Below are 19,738 nucleotides of genomic sequence, written 5' to 3' on the forward strand. Positions count from 1 at the left end.
TGAAGGAGAGAATCCTAGAAGCAGCAAGAGAGAAGGGGACAGTCACCTACAAAGGAGTTCCCATCAGACTGTCAGCGGATTTCTCAAGAGACCTTACAGGCAAGAAGGGGTTGGAAAGAAGTATTCCAGCTCATGAAATCCAAAGACCTACATCCAAGATTATTCTATCCAGCAAAGCTTTCATTTAGCATGGAAGGGCAGATAAAGTACTTCTCAGATAAGGTCAAGTTCAAGTAGTTCATCATTACCAAGCTCTTATTATATGAAATGTTAAAGGAACTTATCTAAGAAAAAGGAGATAAAAATATATGAATAGTGAAAAGACAGCAAACATGTAATAATTAACAACCACACCTAAAACAAAAACAAACTAAGCAAACAAGTAGAACAGGAACAGAACCACAGAAATGGAGATCACATGGAGGGTTAGCAACAGGGGAGTGGGAGGAGGAAAGAGGGGGAGAAGGTACAGAGAATAAGTAGCATAGATGGTAGTAGAAAATAGACAGGGGGAGGGCAGGAAGGGGTGTGCAGGGTGGAAGGGAATGAAGGGGGGAAATAGAACAACTGTAATGGCATAATTAATAAAATATATTTAAAAAAAATTAAAGATCATCTAACCTTAAGAAGCTATCAACACATTAATTCAACATTGAAGTACAGATCCTAGCCACTACAGTAAGGTGAGGGAAAAGTACATAAGATGTAGGAATAAAGAAAGTTGTTATTATTTGTAGATGATAGATTATCTTCAAAGAAAAGAAGACACTTGACACAAATTATTAGAACTAATAAGAGAGTTTAGCAACCAACAAAAATTAAATTTTAAAAATTTACTAACAATATTTTTAATTGGCTACCAAAAATAAGTCTAATACAAGATAGGCAAGATCTCTATGGAGAATACCATAAAACTTGGTTAAAATCACTGAAGAAGATTTAATTAGTGAAAGATATATCACATTCATAGTTAGGAAGACTCTCTTTTTTATTTTATTTAGATTTTATTTATTTATCTTTAGAGGGTAAGGGAAGGGGAAAGGGAGAGAAATATCAGTGTATGGTTGCTTATCATGCGTCCCCTGCTGGCCTGCAACCCAGGCATGTGCCCTGACTGGGAATCAAACCAGGACCGTGTGGTTTGCAGGCCTGCGCTCAATCGACCAAAAAAATGGTAATTTTTAAATTACCATTTAAACTGATGAAATTATTTTTATCAATGATAACATTCATTGATGAATTTTATCAGTAAAAACATATAAAAATGATATATTTCATTTCAATAAAATTAAGGTCTTCTGTGCATAAAAACCACCAAAGTGGAAAAAAAAAACCCCACAGACTAAGAGAGGACATTTCCTGGTTTGGTATCTAGACTATATAATGAATACCTAAGATAAAAATGAAAAACCCCAAAAAAGCCAGTAAAAAGTAAGCAATTCTACAAGCAAGCAATTCACAGAATAAAACATTTTTTTAAAATGTTGCTCTCTCTAGGAATCAGAGATATGCAAATTAAAATCATAATGAGATATTTCACACACTTTAGCAACAAATACTAAATAGTGGTCAGGATATTAAGGCAAGGGACTCTCTTTTATTACTGGTGAGAGGGCAAACGGGTATGATCACTTTGGAGAGCAACTTAACAACACCTAATGATTTGCAAAAGCAGGCAGAATTCAGATCAGGTGAGTCTACTCAGAGGTATGTGCCCCCGGAGAAATGCACGAGGGGTCAGAGGTAAGAATGTTCATTGTAGCAAGGTTTATAATTCAGAAGAGAAAAACTTCAAATGTCCACTAAAACAGTAAGAGAGAAATAAACTGTGCTATATCGTACAATGCAGTGCAGAGTGACAGTTAAAATGAATGAAGCAGAACTACCTGTTTCAACATGAATGAATCTCAGAGAAACACTGCCAAGCCAAAAATAACATTGCAGATTATATGCCCAACATGCCATGAAAAGTAAGCAAAACCCAGGCTATATATTTTTACAGATACTTACAAATCTGGTATAAGCGTAGAGAAATGCCTGGTAAGCAGCCCCATTAGGGACTCTCTCCAGGGACGGGGCAGGGAGGAACGTTACCCTGGGAAGCATAACTGTGTGGTTCTTAGGCTGCATGGTATGTGCATGGGATCACAGTATCAGCCACTATGTCTTTGAATCACTGAAATGCTTCATAATAAAATGCACTCCTTGAATGAACGCACTGAGCACTGACTGTGTGCCCAGCACTGACTGTGCCAGGTACCATGGGGAGACAGGAAGGATTCCGCCTCTCCTGTTCCTGCTGATGGGTATCCTGAGCTCCCTGCCCTCAGAGTCCCTCCTGCCCTTGAAGCCAGCCCCCCGGGGCCACCCGTACCAAGTGCAGAGGGAGTGGGAAGAACCTGGTACTCTGGAGGAGGCTCATCTAGGAAGACCTTTCTAGGAGGGCTGACAAGCTCCAAAGAGAGCAGAATCTCTAAACCCCTGAGGTTTCGTCTAAAACTGAATTCCTGATTATCTGAGTTACACACGCTTCCTGGGCAGGACTTCCCCTAGTTCTACCGTCCACTGTTAAGGCTTGGGGAGGGGGCCTGGTGTGTACATGTGGTGTTTTTCCTTTTTTGCAGTATCATTAAATGCACACATTAAACACTAGAGATTAGACTGGGCACATAGCGTCAGATCCCATGTTTTCAACCTCATATTCTATGGTGTGAGCTCTTCAGAGATCTTTTAAGAGAAGAACCTGCTGCACTGTTCCTTTGGTTTGGTGTTCCCTCCTGTATCCGGGGACAGAGCAGGGAGTTGAGACGAGGCCGCAGGCCCCCTTACCTGAAGCCGAGGAGGATGGCCGAGGCGATGACAAGAGCAGAGAAGGAGAGTGCGTAGCCCACTGTGTAGATGATGTAAAGGGCCAGCAGCTGGTCCTCCAGGGAGCTCTGCGTGCACACAGGGACACAGTGCACATGGGGCAGCCCGTGCCCTCCTCTCCCACATCCTTCTTTCCCATGCAATGGGGTAGAAGTGGGGCCCCAAGTCTGGCCCCACCAGGGATCTAACAAGCCCCACCAGAGAACTAACAAGAAGAATAACCTATGGAGATGGTCTCCAGATTTCCAGGACCATGTTCCAAGGTCAGAGGCGAACACACGCCACCTCTGTCCAGAAAGCATGGTGTACAAAGTCCCCACAGGCAGTGGGATGGACGATGACCATACCCAGTGCCCAGGGTCCCTGCGCCGACACCCCTCGGGGGCTCAGAGACCCCATGTTCAACTCACTCTCTCCCGTCGCTTGGGCTCCTCACACTCTGACAGGTCCCTCCAGGGCAGGCTGGAGTTGTCCTTGTGCAGCCACAGGCCATCAGCAGTACAGAACCGGTACGTGCGACCCTGCAGCACTGGGGTGGAGACACGTGGGAGCTGAGCCTTGGCCCAGTGCCACATGCCTCTAGATCCGCTCCACCCTGGGGTCACGGTCTCCCCCAGGACTGACCTCTTACATAAATGCCCCCCCACATACACTAGGGCCTTCCTGGCCTGCCATATGCCCATCTGGCCCAGAGACAGGAAAGGCAGTCCCCAAGGTGTGGGCCACCTACCCCACCCCCAACCTTTCCTCACGGCTACACTGCAACAATCATGTCCCCTATCTTGGAGGGGACATGACTATCCTATTTCTATGTCCTCGTCCCAAGCCTCAAATCACACTACTGATAAGGTCTGTTGTGGACCAGGAGTGGCCCTAACAGCCTGAGAGCCACCTGCTGTGAGTTAAGTCTCAGGACTCAGTGCCATCTCCATCCCCCACTCCTTGCACAGAGCACATCCGAGGAAGAGTGAGTAGGGAACTCCTAAGAAGAAGAAAGGGATGGGGCCCTGAAGTAGGGAGCCCCAGTCTAAGGGGGTACTCGGCCCTGTCATCAAGGAACCATCTCCTGAAGGAGGAAGGAAGCATATTTCCTGGCTTTAGGGAATCAAGACTGCCACAAAATAAGAACACAAAAGAGCTCCTTAAAAAGGAAGAGCACAAATGCAAACCAAGAGAGATCAAACACAGGCCCCCTGAGCTGTGCCCATTCACTCACATCCTGGCCGTGCACCTGACACTGAGGCAGTGCCCCGGGCCTGCCCCACTGTCCGCCTCCCCAGGGAGATGTGTGGTGTGGCCCAGGTTTGCTGAGAGGTCACAGAAGGGGATAAAGGGTTGCAATCTCCCTGCGCGAGAATGATTGTGACCCCGGGGCCAGGAAATGGGACAAATGGACAGGGCAGTCAGTAGCATAGGGTGATCAAGGAGGGAAGCTGGAGCAAAGACAAATTTTAAGAAATTTTAACATTCTAAAGGACTAAAAGGTCTAAAGACTAGCCTCTCCAACCGTGGGAGGAAGGAGCAAAGTGAAGGAGAGCCACCAAGGCTCTGGGTGGGCAGGTTTGCAGGTGGAGAGGTGGCCATCTGGTCTGTGGGAGCGTTGTGGCCCCAGAGGCTACCTCGCTGGGGCCCATGAGGGATGTGGTCATCAGGACAGGGGCTCTGTTTCACAGTTCCCAAGCCCCCACCCCACCCCCGACCACTGTAATTTGCAGGAGACCTTCATTGCAGGGTCTGGTGACAGCCATTTTCCCACCCTGTCAGGCACCTGCAGGGCCTGTCAGTGAGACCCTTGAACTCCCTAATAACATTGACCCCCAGTCCTTCAGGGCAGCCTCCCTGCTTGCTCTCCTTGTTTCTCCTGCTTCCTGTCATAAGCAAACCCTGAACCGGGTCCCCCTTCAGGAGACAGGAGTATCTACTGATACATCGAGGTAGGTCAGCTTGCAGCACCACTGCTGGACAGCCCTGCACTTAAAAGAGACTTCACCTGGAAGAGAAACAAAAACCTGAAAGTGCACTGGCAGGACTTCCGGCAGTGCCCGCTAATGCATTTATGAGCAAAATCAGGCAAAGACAAAGGCACAGAAGGGGCAGCACATGGTCTGATTTTAGCAACTGTCATCTCAGGCCCCAAACCCCCCCCCCCCCATGCATCTCTTATCTGCTGGTAGATGCCTGGAATTTTTCACCAGAGGTCAAGTCTTTTTTTTAGATAACCCCAGAGCAGTGCTGGGGATCTGGGCTGACCCGTGGGGAGTGAGACTGATGTCAGAGCCTCTCTGGCAGCCCATTTGGGGTGAGAAAAGAGGGAGGCAGAAGGCCCCGGGGAGGGACAGGACACAGCCACGGGGCACAAACCATCCAACAGCTCACTCAGCCAGGACTCAGCCTGCAGCAGTGTGACCCCAGTACCACCTACATGCCGCAGCTGGCTCAGAGCCTGGCACTGCACAATTGCTGGTGCCCACCCATCACACCCCTTTACACATTCTATCTGCAGGCTGTGCACTCACAGAATCGGTTTCGAACACCTGCTGAAGCCTGACACCTTTGAGCATCACAAGCACCTGAGGAGGTAGGCGCAGTTAATCCCGTCTTACAGGTGGAGAAATGGAGCCTCTAAGAAGCCAAGTGACCTGCCCGAAATCAGCCAGCCAGGCTGCAACGGAGTCAGGATTCAGACCCCCAGATCTTTGCCTCCAAAAGCCGAAAGTTAGCAGCCCCACTCGCTGCTAACAGTCAACAATGGCCTTGTGCCGTTTCTCTCCTGCCCTTCCTGGGGCTCGCACTGGCCAACATTCAGTATGCTCCCAGCAGCTCCTCTTGCCAGTGCAGACCCCTGGCAGGCAGCGTCATTCCCAGGCTCTCTGTTCAGGGCCATCTGGGAGGACAGGAAGGTGGTATGTGCACAGAGATATGTGTGTTACTGGCAGAGCGTCAGGGAGCACCCCGTCCCTGAGAGTCTATATGAGGGTGGCTGTCAATTATCCCTTAGCAGTAGCAAATATTAAAAGCCAGGGCTGCTTCCTGGCTGGACTGTGGTCCCCAGACGCCCGTCATGGCTGGGGATGGAGTGAGTCCAGGCACAGCCCTACTTTATCAGCTCAGCGTTATCTGGCTCAGGAGCTGCTGGTAAATCAGCCAGGGGCTTGGCTCTGGTCTTGTCAACACCAAGAGGCAGCCGGCCACATGCCAGGAGGCCCAGGGATATTTCATTACGTCAGACCCTGGTGTTGGAAATAAAACCCCCAATTAAACACTTCCCCTCCCGGAAACTACAGCAGCGTCTGTAATCAAGCTAACAGCCACCCTTTCACGTGGACACAGGGCTGCAGAGAGCTGCTCATGAATCCATTAACTCCCTGGCAACAGCAAGCAGCCACAAGGACGACGGGGCGGACCAGGAAGCTGGGATCCAGACAGTAGTCGCAGACCCTGCCCAAGTGGTGGAATGCTGGCAAAGGCAGGGCTCGAACAGAAGCCATCAGCCTGGGGTGCAGGTCGGGGAGAGGAGTGGTACATCACACTATGGCCTAGGAGGAGAAGCTCAAGTTCTGAACTACACAGACTCGAGTTCAAGTCCTCGTTCTGCGTTCAACCAGCGATGGGACCTTGAGCAGACTCCCCAGGTCTCAGTTTCCTCATTTGTAAATAGGAACCACAATGACTTCCCAGGTCTGTGGTGTGAGGATTAGGAGGTAAAGCGTGTGAAGTGCCTGGTGCATAGGAGGCCTTCAAATCGTGGTCACGGTGGTAGCCCTGCTGCTACCCCCACCAGTTTCACAAGGGCATCCCTTCACTGAGGCTGGGGCTGGGGTCCAGGACAGAACTCCTCCAAAGCCAAGCTCAGGCCTCTGTCTCCCTTTGGCAACCCCTCCCTGCCGTGAAAGCTCCCACACCCAACAGGAACTCGAGGGAGGCACCTGTCAAGACTTTCCAAGACCTGAGAGTGATAAACTATTTTAAAAGTATTTCGTGACTCATATACTTAGAACTAAGATAACAAACAGGTAGAGATCAGGTGCAGGTGGAGCTAATGAGACCAGAATGATTTGTAACAAGCAGATCAGCTGTTTGCGGGTAAACGGAGGCTGTTGGAGAGCCCTCAAGCCGCAAGAGGCTCTCGGAAGCCACTCTGGCCTTCTGGTTTACAGAGAAAATCTTGTTGACACCAAGAATCTCTTTTGAATACCTTCCTTCTACAACTTATCTGCCCCTGCCCTCTGCGTGAGATCCAGGTCTCAAGTTCTGAATCAAAGGGGTCAGAATCCCAGAGCTGCCTTCCCTGGGACATTGTGTAGCCCTGAGGCCTGGTCCCATCTCCAAGGTGGTACCTGGATGTCGTTCCTCCTTCCCCCTTCTCCACCTGCCAGTTCTTTCAGGCCTGGCCCCATGTCACCTCTCTCTGGAAGTCTTCCTGACACACCGCAGGCAAAAGAGGTGGCTCTGCCCTCCCTCAGTGCACTTCCTGGGCTGCTGAGCTGACTTCTTCAGCCCCATGGTGAGGGGTCACCCCTTCTCCCCAACACACAAATTCACAACCTCCCTAAGTTCTCACTGGCATTCCTAGCTCCTGACAGACATAACCCAGGTGTCCGGGAATTGTTTTGAATTTAATTCTTTCTCTAGTCACTCGTTCCTCTGCCCTGCTCAACACCCCGGAAGGCTGACCCCTGTGGACAGCATCACTTCGGCTCTCTGACCTCAGCTGAATTCCACCCATGGGAGGCATCAGCAGAAGGCAGGTGGGCAGAAAGAGAGAGGCTGGGGTATTTCTCCCTTGCTTCCTTCTTGCCTTGATTCTGAGGGTTCGGCAGTGGCTTCCGCCCTGCTGGGTGGCCTCTCTGTCACTGTGACCTCCAGCTCTCATGGGAGTCTCATAGCCATTCCTGCCCCACTTGGGTGTGGAGATGCTAAGCTTCCCATAGATGTAGTCCTTGGTGCTTTGTATATCATATTGGCCTCTTAGCCCTACCCAGGCTCTGTAAGTGACCCCACCACTAAATTCCCTTCAAATTCCCAGCTGAGGGCGTTTTCTGGTGGGACCCTGCCTGGACACCCCCTTCCTTCTGCCCACCTCTTAACCCATACTCACGAAATACTCCCTGATCAGCCCAAGAAAGCTCTAGAACGGCCCCCTTCCTGCTCCCACCTGCCTCGCATGGGAGTAAGGGAAGCCCCCAGTGCCAGCCTCTGCCCAGGGGACGGCCAGGACAGGCCAAAGACAGCGGCTACACTGCGGGAGCCCTGGTGGGTGTCTCTGCAGACCCCTAACTCAGGGACAGGGAGGGGAGGGGAGGCAGAGCTGGTGATTCTGAGTGTCAGAAAAGGGCATGAATTAGCTTGGTGAGTCAGGGCGGGGGCGGAGGCTGGCAGGGGGCCTGTGCAGTGGCCGTTATCTTCGTGTAGAAAGCAATAAAAATGTGTTCGCTCATAAACGGGCACCGCCAGGACCTATTTCCTGCTCAAATAAAATTAAAGGTGATGGATAGAGGCAAGAGCAGCGGGCAGAGCTGGGGGCCGCTTAGTGCTGAGTGATGGGCCCTGTCCTGAGCCTGGCTCCGGGGGGTCTAGAGGGGCAGCACAGGCTGGCCAGGCAGCCATCCCAAACCTTTGGGAGGCAGGGCAGGTGCAGGTATTTCGGGAGGTGGGGGAGATAAATAGGGTGGGTGAGAAAGATTAAATTTTACCCAGGGGAGCCAGCCGAGGCACAGAGAGGTCTGAGAATTCACTCAGGCTCACACAGCCACACAGAACATCAGCCAACAGAACCATTAGATTGTAAAACTCAACGTTTCCGTCTCCAGAAAGAGGGCAAGTAGCGCACTGCCTCCCTCAAGCTGTGCCCAGCCAGCAGAGGCCCAGGAACACACGTATACACACGTGTGTGTGTGTGCATGCACACACACTCAAGGAAGCCTGCTGTGACAATTACACAGTGATTCTAAACCAGACTCCTGACTGAATCCTGGGTCTGCTATTTGCAAGCTGTATGAGCTTGGAAAAGTCAGCTGCCATCTCTGTGCTTCAGTTTCAGCGTCTGTAAAATGGGAAGATAATCAGAGCACTGGCCTCATAGGGTTGTTGCGAACATTAAATGAGTACAGGTATGTACAGTGAGTGTGAAGGGCCACTGTGTGTGTTAGCCAGGTGCCTGCCTATTTCCTGGTCCCGCCTCCCTCTGTGCACCTCAGGTGGGTGCACAGGTGGGTGACCTGGGAGGGTGCAAAAGGAGAAAGCCTCTTCAGCACTCCTGTCAGGGCTTCATGTCACCTCAGTCCTGAGTCTGAGGTACAGCTCACGCCAGGCCCTGCCAGGCGCTCTGATGCACCACTAAAAGGCCACCTCCTCCAGGAAGACCGCTGGCTTCCCATAGTACGGCCTCATTCTCACACTTGCGTCTACGCTGGTTTCTGCTTGGTCTCAGGCCCTTTCAAGGCACTGTGGTTAAGATCACAGGCTGGGTTCAAATCCTGGCTCTGCTATTTACACCCTTTGGCTTAAACCCTCTGAGGCCTTAGCTTCCTCATCTGCACAAGAAGCATAACCATGGGGTAGTTGTGAAGATTAAATGAACACCATGCTTTTCGGCAATACTTGGCACATAGAGGGTACTCAGTAAATATCAGCTATTATTATAGTTATTACTGTAAGACAGGGTCTTTTCTCCCCTCACAGAGATGAGCTCCGTGAGGCAGGGTGCTTAAGTCCTGTTAGCCTCCCTGATACCAGAGACAGAGGGGGCAGGGGTGAGGGGCACCCTCCCAGTCAGAGCTCCCCCTGCAGCCGCCACAGGTCTCTGTACTCCAGGGGCCTTCTCACTTATCTGGTCACACCTCTCCCGGGCCAGGTGTCCCCTGCAGGCAGGAGTGAGCTGGGAGGGCAGCCCCACTAATGCCCTGATCACTACTCCCGTTGGGGTCATCTGACTGCTGAGGCCCTGAAGAGTCAGAGGAGGGCAGGTACAAACAGCCACCGCACACACATACACACCCACATCAACACAAGGGCACCTCTGGGTAACGGCCCTTCCTGAAACCCCAGGATCTGTTCCCACCTGTCTCCTCTCCTGACCCCTGGATGACGGGCTCACATTTCTCCCTTAAGTCAGATCCTTTCCTCTCCCGCCACGTACCTGCCAGCACGGGCCCCGAGCACACGTTCCATCAGACACCCGCTACTGTCCCTCCCCCTCACAGACACCCATGAGCAGGCCCCAAGGCCCCCCTGGGGCGGGGAAGGCTGTGTCCCAGGGGAAAGGAAACCGTGTGTGTCCCACTCCAACTCCACCCCCCACCTCCAGCCCCCTGGACACGAGAAGGGTGGTTCATGCGTGGGGGGGGGGACTCACCTCTGTTGGCCCAGGGCAGGTACCAGGGGCAGCTGACATTCACGAAGGAGCCCGGTGAGCCGTCTGGCCAGCAGGCGTAGTCATCGAAGGTCCGGTTGCAGAACAGGCCTGGGTGTGGGGGGAACGCTGCTGAGTTCTGGCTGAGGCACTTCCCCACCCGGGGGCCGGCAGCTGGTGGGGCAGACACCTCTGCTCTGCTAACCTCTGCTGAGCAACTTCTGTACGCCAAGCACCCTGCCCACCCTGCAGGTGCCATGCGCAAGCAGACTGGGCCACTTACCAGCAGTGGGAATTTGAGCAAGTTACTTAATCTCTCTCTGTTCATCTGTAAAATGGGGGTAATCCAGGTTCCACAGGACTTCGTGGGGACAAATGATGTATGTCACATAGAGAACCTGAGCATTGTAAGTGCTCAATAAGCAATCCCCACAGGACTATCCTTAAATTACACATCGCAGGTGAGGGGGCAACGGCAGCTCACGTGGCTGCTATAAGCTTCCAGAGATCGCTGTGTTACGATGGCAGGATCAGGATTTGAACTCGGGCCTGTCAGTCTCCTGTCCTGTGCTCTTTAAAAACCACCCCCAATCCTCCAGCCCCTCAAAACAGTTATTCCTATAAATCCATTGGTTGGGCCTCCGGCCGCTGTGCAGGCTGGGAAGCGCTGAGGACAGAGAATGGATAGGCCAGGTCTTGCTCCTGCCGGGCCCGAGCCGGGGACACGGGGGAACAGACAGCGACAAAGTGACATCCTGAAGCACAGGGCAGATGTGGCAGCTCTCAGAGGCATGTGATGCCCACCAGGGCTTGGGGGCCTTCGGAGCCTCCTTGCAGTTAGTTGGGTGAGGGCCCCGCCCGGACTCACCTGTGGCTGGGGGTGGAGTCTCAATCAGGAAGCGCTGGCACTGGCGTCGATATTCTCGCCATTTCTGCACTGTCGTGGAGAGGGACACAGTGGCACCCTGGGGAGAAGAAGAAATGGGGGCCCTTCGGTTCCAGTCGACCTCTTTTCTAATCCCAACCCCCAGTACACTTGGTTTCTGCATGTCCCGGAGACCTTAGGGCCCCAAACTCCACTAGGAGGAGAGAGCAAGTTGCACTTCAAAGGGATGTTTTTACATCTTTGTCCTTCCCAGGGGACTGGCGCACAGTTTCATGTGCAGCAGTGCCCAGCAAATGTCTACGAACTTGATGTTGCTAGGGGATGAGTTGGGGGACGCTCTCACCTCATCTCACCTCGGAGAAAGCGCCTGAGAACCCCAGCCTTTGTGATTGCCAGGGGCTCCTCTCCAGGACCCAGTCAGCCTACCCACAAAATCCTCACATTTTCAACCTTCTAGAAGGGGAAGTGTAGGCTCAGTGTAGGAGAGGGACTCAGTCAAGGCCACACAGCACCCAGGGGAGCAGAGCTAAGGCTGGACCCTGGAGCCCCCCCCACCCAGACAGTGACTGTGCTGGACTACTAGGGGGGTGGTGTGTGTGGTGGGACTCAGTGCCACAGAGCCTGGTAATTCGATTCCTCCTACACAAAGCAATCGGCTAGGGGGGCAACACGACCCCCCAGGGTCCCCTCTTAACATAACAACACAGATCGAATACTCAGCTAAGCCTCTATCAACTAGAGAGAGAGGAGACCTGAGGACACGTGGTGAAGGAGTCAGACAAGTTCGGGAACTTGGAGATCAGGCCTGTAATGGGAAGGGTCCCCCGTGTGTGAATAAAGGAACACAAACCTCGATTTTCAGACAAGGTACCAGAACTGGCTTTTCAGCACAGAGACCCAGATGGACCCACCAAAGTGAGACTGGTCCTTTCTGAGTATTTTTGTGTACTTCTTTTAGGTATGTCTTGGGACCGTTTATTCATTTCATTATATTATTTTATTTTCTATTTTACTTTCTGAACACGCTTAAGATGAGAGATGTTCCTTGTGTAGAGGCTGCAGATGCTGAGATGACCAGGGAGACTCAGGAGCTGCACACAGTCGAGGACGAAGCTTCACTGTTTGAAATCACAAATTACACATGTGCACTGAAATCAAAATAGCTTGTTTTTGGAAACTCGCACCCTTGACTGGTGGTGCCCTGAGCATGGACTGGATCTGGTTTTTGAGTAACCCCACCCACGTTGCAGCCGAGTCCTCGTTTGTGAAACACTGCCCATAAGAGCCGCAGGCTGTCATTGCTGGCCCCGGCCCCACAGGAGTCCCCAGGGAGGGCACCAAGCTTGCTGGAGCCCCAGCTACTTTCCTGCAGTGAGTGTGCTGAGGCCACCTAGGCTACCTGAGGGATGCAGCTATTCTCAGGGCAAAGTTCAAGTGTATTAGTTAAATAGATAAATAAAGTGAACAAAGAATCAAACTCAACCACAGCAAAGGCAGCGGCATGATTTTAGCTACAAATGAGGGGTCAGTGCAGTCTTCACTGGAAGTTGGTGTGGTAGCTCTACCCCCAAATCCCTTTTCCTTCTTCTCCCAGCCCCTGAAAGCAGCAGCTGCTGGTGAGGGAGGGCGGAGAGGCTGGGGAGATGTCCCCTGATAGCTCTTTCTGGGATGAAAACAGTCAGGAAGCAAGGTCATTGCTGGGAACAGGGGCAGTAGGTACATCTGGGCCAGTGAGTGGGGACAAGGAAACCCACGGAAACCAGAAGTCTCAGAATGGGGGTGGGGGGTGGGGTTAAAGGCCAAGGTCAGCACCTGGAAGGGCAGCCGGGCCACCACCACCCCAGGGAGCTTCAACACACAGGCAGCCCCGCACCTGCTCTATCTTCAGACTGGGGCTCCCTGAGGATGGGGTGTGTCCCCCCTCCAGACTGGGGCTTCAGTTATAAGGTGAAGAAATAGATATAACTTACAGCAGCATAGGGAACAGAATCAATAATATCGTCACAACCACGTACATTGACAGATGGTCACTAGACTGCTGTGGTGATCACATCTAAGTTATATAAATGTTAAATCACTATGCTGTGCTCCTGGAACTAATATAATATCATATGTCAATTATAACTAAAAATAAATTTTAAAAGTAAAGTGTGGTGAGAACACACACAGAGACAAATAAGAACAGGGTCTGTGTGTCTCCCCTCAAAAGGAGAGCTTCTTGACTGTGGGGACCCTGTCATCTTCTGCACCAGCGTGGGATCTCCCAGCCCTGCTCCTCGCCCCCCCACCCCCCCACCCACAAGGCACCTGGGCCGCAAGCCTCTCCCCAACCCGGTGTTCATGGAAGCCAAAATGTGTCAGACTCTGGGTGGTGGTGCTGGGGAGCAAGCGGGACAGATGGGCGGACATAGAGGAACACAAAGATGTAGGACACAGCTCTGGTCTGAGAGCATCCTCAGGCCCGGACATGTCCTTCACGTGTGGGTGGGGTGAGGTCTGCAGGGCATCACAGAGAAGGCAGTGTGTGGAAGCGCTCAGGGAGCGGCCGGGGCCAGGCTCAGAATCCAGTGGAGACCCCCAGGGGGCTGGGAGCTGGGGGTGAACTGAGGGTGGGTGGGGGACAGACTGGACTAGCAAGGGGTTCAGCAGAAGAACCCAACAGGGACAAAGGCACAGAGGTAGGGACACTGAAGGTCCGGGGAGCAGGGGAAAGCCTCGGAATGATGTTCAGGAGGACGTGCCGGGGCAGGGAGAGAGCAGCGGAAGAGCCTGGGACAGAGGTGAGGATCGGGTCTGGGACAGGGCCGGGGGCCACCCAGCGCGGCTGGGCCCGGGTGCTCAGGTGAGCTCAGTTAACACAGTGGAGGGGGAACATCCCTGGTTTTGGACCCAAACCCGGGCCTGACACTGAATTAATAAATTAATCCCCCCAAATTAAGTCTGTGACCTGTGCAAGAGTTTTAACTTCTAGCCTCAGTTTATACATGTGCAAAATGGAAATAACAGTCCCTACGCACCCAGGCTGGTTTCAAGGATTAGGTGAGTTAATGCTTGCAGTGGCCCCTGGCCCAGGGAAAATGCCAGGTCAGTGGCAGCTCTTCTCCGTTTCTGCTGCTTATGGGGGAGGAAAGAGAGGAACAAGCAGCCTGGCTTCCTGGGGAGTCTGCACCCCACCCCTCCATCACTTTTAGGATCAACAAACTCTTTTCACACCACGCACCAATCATCCGCTTAATCTGTGACATCTTCCAGCAGCCACTGTAGCTGGTGGCAAAGCCAAGTGGGGACGCTGGGGACTCCATGCCCAAGGGCAGAAAACAGGTAGGAGGGACCAGACCCTGACCACCAGCCCCGACCTTGTTTCATCTTCCTGTGCTATGAGGCCCTCGCTCCAAGTCCAGCGAGGTGGGGCTGGGCAGCTGGGTGTCGGGGAGGACACGGTGGCCGCTGCCCCTGCCCCTCACAGGGCAGCTGGCCCAGAACACAGGGCAGCCGTGAGGGAGCCTGCGGGCCTGGGTGAGGGCCGGCTGGCAGTTTTGAAAATTGGGACATGCCAGGCTTTACGGGATCTCTCAGCGGGGTGAAGGCAAATGGCATGAAGTTTACAGCAGGAGGGGGTGTCTCTCAGATTCAGGAGTTTGGGGAGGAAGCAGGAGGTGACAAAGGACGCCAGGAGGGAATGGCGTGCAAGCGCTGGACAGGATGACTCCCACCACCTCTGGCCTCCCCGCCGCTTGGCTTAAATCTCAGCTGGGACCGAAGGGACGCATTTCTCCTTTTGGGGCCTGAGTTCTCTCACCTATAACATGGGAGTATCATCGCTCTCAAAGAGCCACTGCACAGATCCAGCCAGCCAAAGTCTGTGAGGATCCTTATGAGTTGCCGAGTCCTGTAGCAGTGGGCAGTGTGAGAGTGGGTGCTCCTGAGACGCTAGGTGTCCCCACCCACACCCTGGGAAGGCACCCTTTCCGGAGACTGGCTGCTAACCTGAAAAATTGCTCCTGCAGTTTCTTCAGATTCTTTCTTTTTCTAGTTACCATTTTGACTGAAGGGAGGAGGAAAGAGACCTTGCCTCCCTGGGCCACAGAGGTGGGAAAAATGGGAGACGGCCTCCCAAAAGAAGAGAGAAGGAGGGCTCCTTCCAGGACCCCCAGGCTCCCTCCTCTCTGGCCACGTCCCAGAGCCCAAACTACTGGCCCCTGTGCCCTGGAGGGGGCGCTGTCTGACCCCTGGCTCTTAGACAGCAGCCACCCTCACTTTTTTTGTCTTAAGGGTTCCAGATACAAGAGCTGAATGACGGAAAGGAAAACTGCACCACATTCTCACATGTACAACCCTCACACGGACACATGGACACACTTACCTAACTGAGACATGACCCAGAGTCTCTCTGGCACATGAACACACACAGTCAGATACATACTCACATGCTGAGACACTATCCCCAAGACACATACACACAGCCCTTAATTGACACATTCTCATCTCACACTGTCACATACGCACATACAGAGACACAGCCACACACTCTGTGACAAGCACTCTGTCTGTCACCCACACACAGGCTCATACTGGCAGACACCCAGTCACACACAAAGATGTCGCATACACACACCTTCCCACAGACACACTATCACACATGAAGTCACAAAGACATATACACCACCAGACACAATTACTTGCTGAGATATTTCGCTCACGAACAAACCGTCATACAGGGTCACGTACAAAGACACAGAGAGACAGGCCCACACAGCCCTCACGCCCTGGTTCGTCTCCTTCCATTTCTCCCTCCCTGCTTCCATGTCTGCATCTCTGTATCTCTCCAACACACACACAGGAATCTGCACAGAGGCAGGTGGCATCAGAGGGCAGGGTGTGATTCCCTGGTTGCTCCTGCCCCAGCACCCGCTGGGTCCATGTGCGGGAGTGAACCCTGCTCAGAACGATGTCCATGCTGGACGCTACGCACCCCGGCCTCCCTCCGCCCCTCACGGGAGGGCGGACCGGGCCCTCTCCGAGCCCCTCTCCGAGCCCTGTCCTGCTGCCCTGAAGAAGGCTTCCAGGTTCCCGAGGACAAATGGGTCCGTTCTGCCAAGCGACAGAAGCTGCTGCCTCAGGTGCCAGCGTCTCAATCTTCTCTACAAGCCTGTGTGGGAGAGCTTGTAGTCCCTATTTACAGAGGAGGACACTGAGGTTCCAGGCAGTCAGCTGTCCTCCGCAGGATTGCCAGCTACTAACAGGCTCATTATGTGAACCCAGCTTTGTCTGGTAATTTTGGGTGTCAAAGGCCTGCCTATCCCCCTGCAGAACAGCTCCCTCACAGGGCTCTTGGGAAAGTAAGGAATAGGGGTGGGGTGGTCCTTCCCGGCAGCAATAGCGTGGCCTAGGTTCCTTCTTCAGAGCTCAATTCGGCCAGTGAGCAGGCTCAATGGAAGCCTGCAGGGAAGCTGCTGCCAGCCTGGCCAGACGTGACAACGGAGCTCTCACTCTCTGACCTTCCTCCAGTCCCACCTGGGCAGGCAGGTGCTGGGCACGAGCCCAGCCCCGGACCCCTTGTTCCTCTCCGTTCCTGACCAGCTGGGTCACCTTACACAGGGAACACTTCTTACTTTGCTCTTGTCCCCTCATCAGTGGCAGGGAGGGAGTAACTCTAGTCTTGCCAACCTCATGAACAGAAAACAGAATGCAAAACTTTACCATTTTTTTTTAGAATATTACATGCGGGCATGAGGTTGTGTCACAGTTATTGCAATCTAATCTCAAAGTTCCTGTCCCTCAGATCTCTGTGGCAGCCAGAGATGCTCGGGTCCCCCTACAAGGGCATACCCTGAGGCTCCACTCTCTCTGCTCGGAGCCTGGCTCATCTTCCCCTCCTCTGCCTCTCAGCCTTGTTATGGTGCCAAGACATCTGGCTTTTGCCCTTGGTCCAGGGTTGAGGAATGAGGGGATTAGAAGAAAGGGCAACTTCAGGGAGCCCCTCTCCTCTGGGTAAAGGAAGGCACCTTGGGGAGTAGACAGGCAGCCCCCAGAACCTCTTCTCTTCCCTTAATCCAAACCAGTCTGCAAACTTGGTCTGGACCAGAATGCAAACCCCGTCCCATCCCATCCCAGTCAGGGGAGGAGGCGAAGGTGAGAGAGAAGCATGTAACTGGTCTGTAGTCCTGTCTCCAGAAAGATCCCAAGTGCACCAGGAAAGCCAAGGCCTGGCTGAGGGGCGGGGGAGATGCTATTGGGAGGGAAAGGTGTCTCTTGCACTAGGGTGGTAGTGCTGGGGGGCAGGGAGAGGGAGGGAACCTGGAAAGAAGTCTGAGGGCTGAAAATGTGCTGGAACCTTAGCTGGGAGGCACATCTGTCCACATCTGGATTATCAAGGGGGTAGAGTAGGCCCCTCTCCCAGGGCAATGGCCCCTAATCCTGCCTTCCACCTGTGCTGGGACACATTTCAAGGCCTGTGTGGGCCCACTCCCCAGAGCTCTGGGTTCTTCAGGTCTGGGGGTAGGAACGGGAGAGAATGGGAAGAGGCAGTTCCTGACACAGGGCAGTCAACCCAAGCCTGTGCCGCCTCCCTGCTCCAGCATCTCACAGCATCTTTGGACAACTCCCCTCCCCCAAAGCAGGCTGACCACAGCCCCCGGAGCCAGAGTCTGGACACGGGAAAGACAGGTGAGACAGTGAAGGCCAAGAGGGGCTTCAGAGGTCCTTGCGGCGGCCTGCTCTCCAGTGGCAGGCAGGAGGCCAAGGTATGTGTCTCAGCCTGTGCTCTGGTGTGTGCTGTCAACCAGGGGGTCGAGTGGGGGCTTAGGCTAGTGCATGGGGAGGCTGGCTGCAGGAGCCTCCTGACTGTCTGCGGCAGGGTGGGGGGGTGCGACAAGTTCCATCTGGGAGGTCACCAGGAAGGACAAGAAGCTGCGTCCCTGGGGCTGAGTCAAAGCCGGTGCTGGGGGGCTGATAAGGGGTAATGGAGCTGGGTGTCCACATCCTGGCCCTTTTGCGCTCCCTAAGTCTTGTGGGGGGTCTCTGACCAGCGAGCTTGCAGGTTGGGGGTAGGCACTGCTGGGCAGGGGTCGCGCGCAGTGGGAGGGAGCGAGCTGGGGCAGGGGCAGGGCGGCTGGCTCCGGGTTCCAAGGAGGAGTTGGGAAAGTGTCTGGGGAGACGCGGAGCAGAAGTCGGCGGCGCACAGCGGCTGCGGGGCAGCTGGCTCCCAGGCAGAGGGACGGGGGCGGCCAGGAGGCGGGCGCCGTGCCTGGGACAGGGGCGGTCGCCCGCTGGCCAAGCCACCTCTGCCACCCAGCTCCGGGCGCGGGCTCCGCAGTCCCTACGCCCCCGGTGGTCTCGGTTCCCTCCCCCGGAGGTCGCGGAGTTTCTCTCAAGTCCCACTGTCTTTGCCAAGACCCTGCGGCGCCCCCGCCCCCCTCCCTGGGCCCGCTGCCTCACCTGGGGGCGGGGGCCGGCCATGCCCACGGTCCCGAGCAGCAGGAGTGCCAGGCGGAGCGGCCCGGGGGCGCGGGCCATGGCGCGGCGCTCAGGACTGGGCCATCGCTGCCACCTGCGGAACCGCGCGCTGCGACTAATTCCTGGCGGGCGCCGGGCGGCGGGCGCGGGGGAGGAGCCGCGCGGGCCGCCCCGCCTGCGGGAGGGGCCAGGCGGGGTCCCCAGCCTTCCGCCCCGGCCACCGACACCCCGCAGCCGCGCAGCGCCGCGCCCGCTCAGCCGGTCCCGGGCCGGGAGGTGCTGCGTCCTGCGCCTCGCATCTCCACCCACGCACCCCGACCTCCTCCCAGGTGCCCCTGGTTAAGGAGAGCTAAACCACCGCCACCTATTGGGGCACCGCAAAGGAAACTGAGGCTCGAGGAGCGCGTGGGACTGGTCCAAGGTGACACCGGCCCTCAGACCCTTCCCGGAAAACGTATACAGATCCACTCAGTGGGGTTGCCTCCTTCCCGAGACCTCTCATTGCCGGGCTCCGTCCCTGTGGCAGCCCTGGGACAGCCAAGCTTGGGGGAGGAGAGGGCAGGTGACGAATGGATGGATGGAGCCGGGTCGTTGGGGAGAGTAGGTTTCCCCCGCTTTTGCAGCCCCCAGGGCCCCTGCTCTGAATCACTGGGCTCTTAGAATCTCTGTGTCCGCTTGATAACGAGTGCCCACGGCTGTTCCCTGTGACTCCTGCATCTTTGTCTCCCTGTATTTCACCGGCCCTTGTGTCCACCCCCAAACACAGTGCGGGCCAGGGGGAGGGGACCGGTGGCGCCCCGCTGGCCCACACCCTGGGGGAGGGAGTGCTAAGAAGGCACCGACTTTATGTTCCCCAATGCCTATGAAAAGTTGGGTGGGAAAAGGAGTTCTCCCTCCCCCACCCCCAAAGAACTTTGATGCCACTGTTGGAAAGGCGACGGCAGAGCAACCGTGCCCCCTGCCCCAGGACTTGCAGTGGGCGTGTCTGGAACATTCCGAAGGGAAAGAGGTTCTGTCGGAGTAGCTGGAGGGTGGATCTGTCTGGGATTCATTTATTCCCTCCTCTTCCCAGAAGTTAATCTAACAGCCACCTTCTGTGTGCCACTTAGGATTACTTTGTTCAGCTGTGGGTGACAGAAAACCCCAAACAACAATGGCAGTAGTCGAGGGCTCTGTCC

The 19,738-nt window shown here is 54.3% G+C and overlaps 1 protein-coding gene across 1 annotated transcript in view; it reads right to left on the bottom strand.

The window, feature by feature from the left end:
- The window catches only part of GLP1R (glucagon like peptide 1 receptor), a 38,111-nt gene extending 19,448 nt beyond the window's left edge, over nt 1-18,663 (bottom strand). Inside the window, exons 1-5 of the mRNA XM_037146252.2 lie at nt 18,543-18,663; nt 11,088-11,184; nt 10,223-10,330; nt 3,279-3,397; nt 2,830-2,936 (exon numbers count right to left, since the gene is read on the bottom strand). Of these exons, the coding sequence (XP_037002147.2) occupies nt 2,830-2,936; nt 3,279-3,397; nt 10,223-10,330; nt 11,088-11,184; nt 18,543-18,620 (509 nt within the window). The 5' untranslated portion in view covers nt 18,621-18,663. The remainder of the gene's footprint in view (nt 1-2,829; nt 2,937-3,278; nt 3,398-10,222; nt 10,331-11,087; nt 11,185-18,542) is intronic.
- Nucleotides 18,664-19,738: the final 1,075 nt, after the last annotated feature.

Source organism: Artibeus jamaicensis, unplaced genomic scaffold (genome assembly GCF_021234435.1).
Source record: "Artibeus jamaicensis isolate MK-2021 breed Jamaican fruit bat unplaced genomic scaffold, CSHL_Jam_final contig_1803, whole genome shotgun sequence".
NCBI classification, from domain to species: Eukaryota; Metazoa; Chordata; class Mammalia; order Chiroptera; family Phyllostomidae; genus Artibeus; species Artibeus jamaicensis.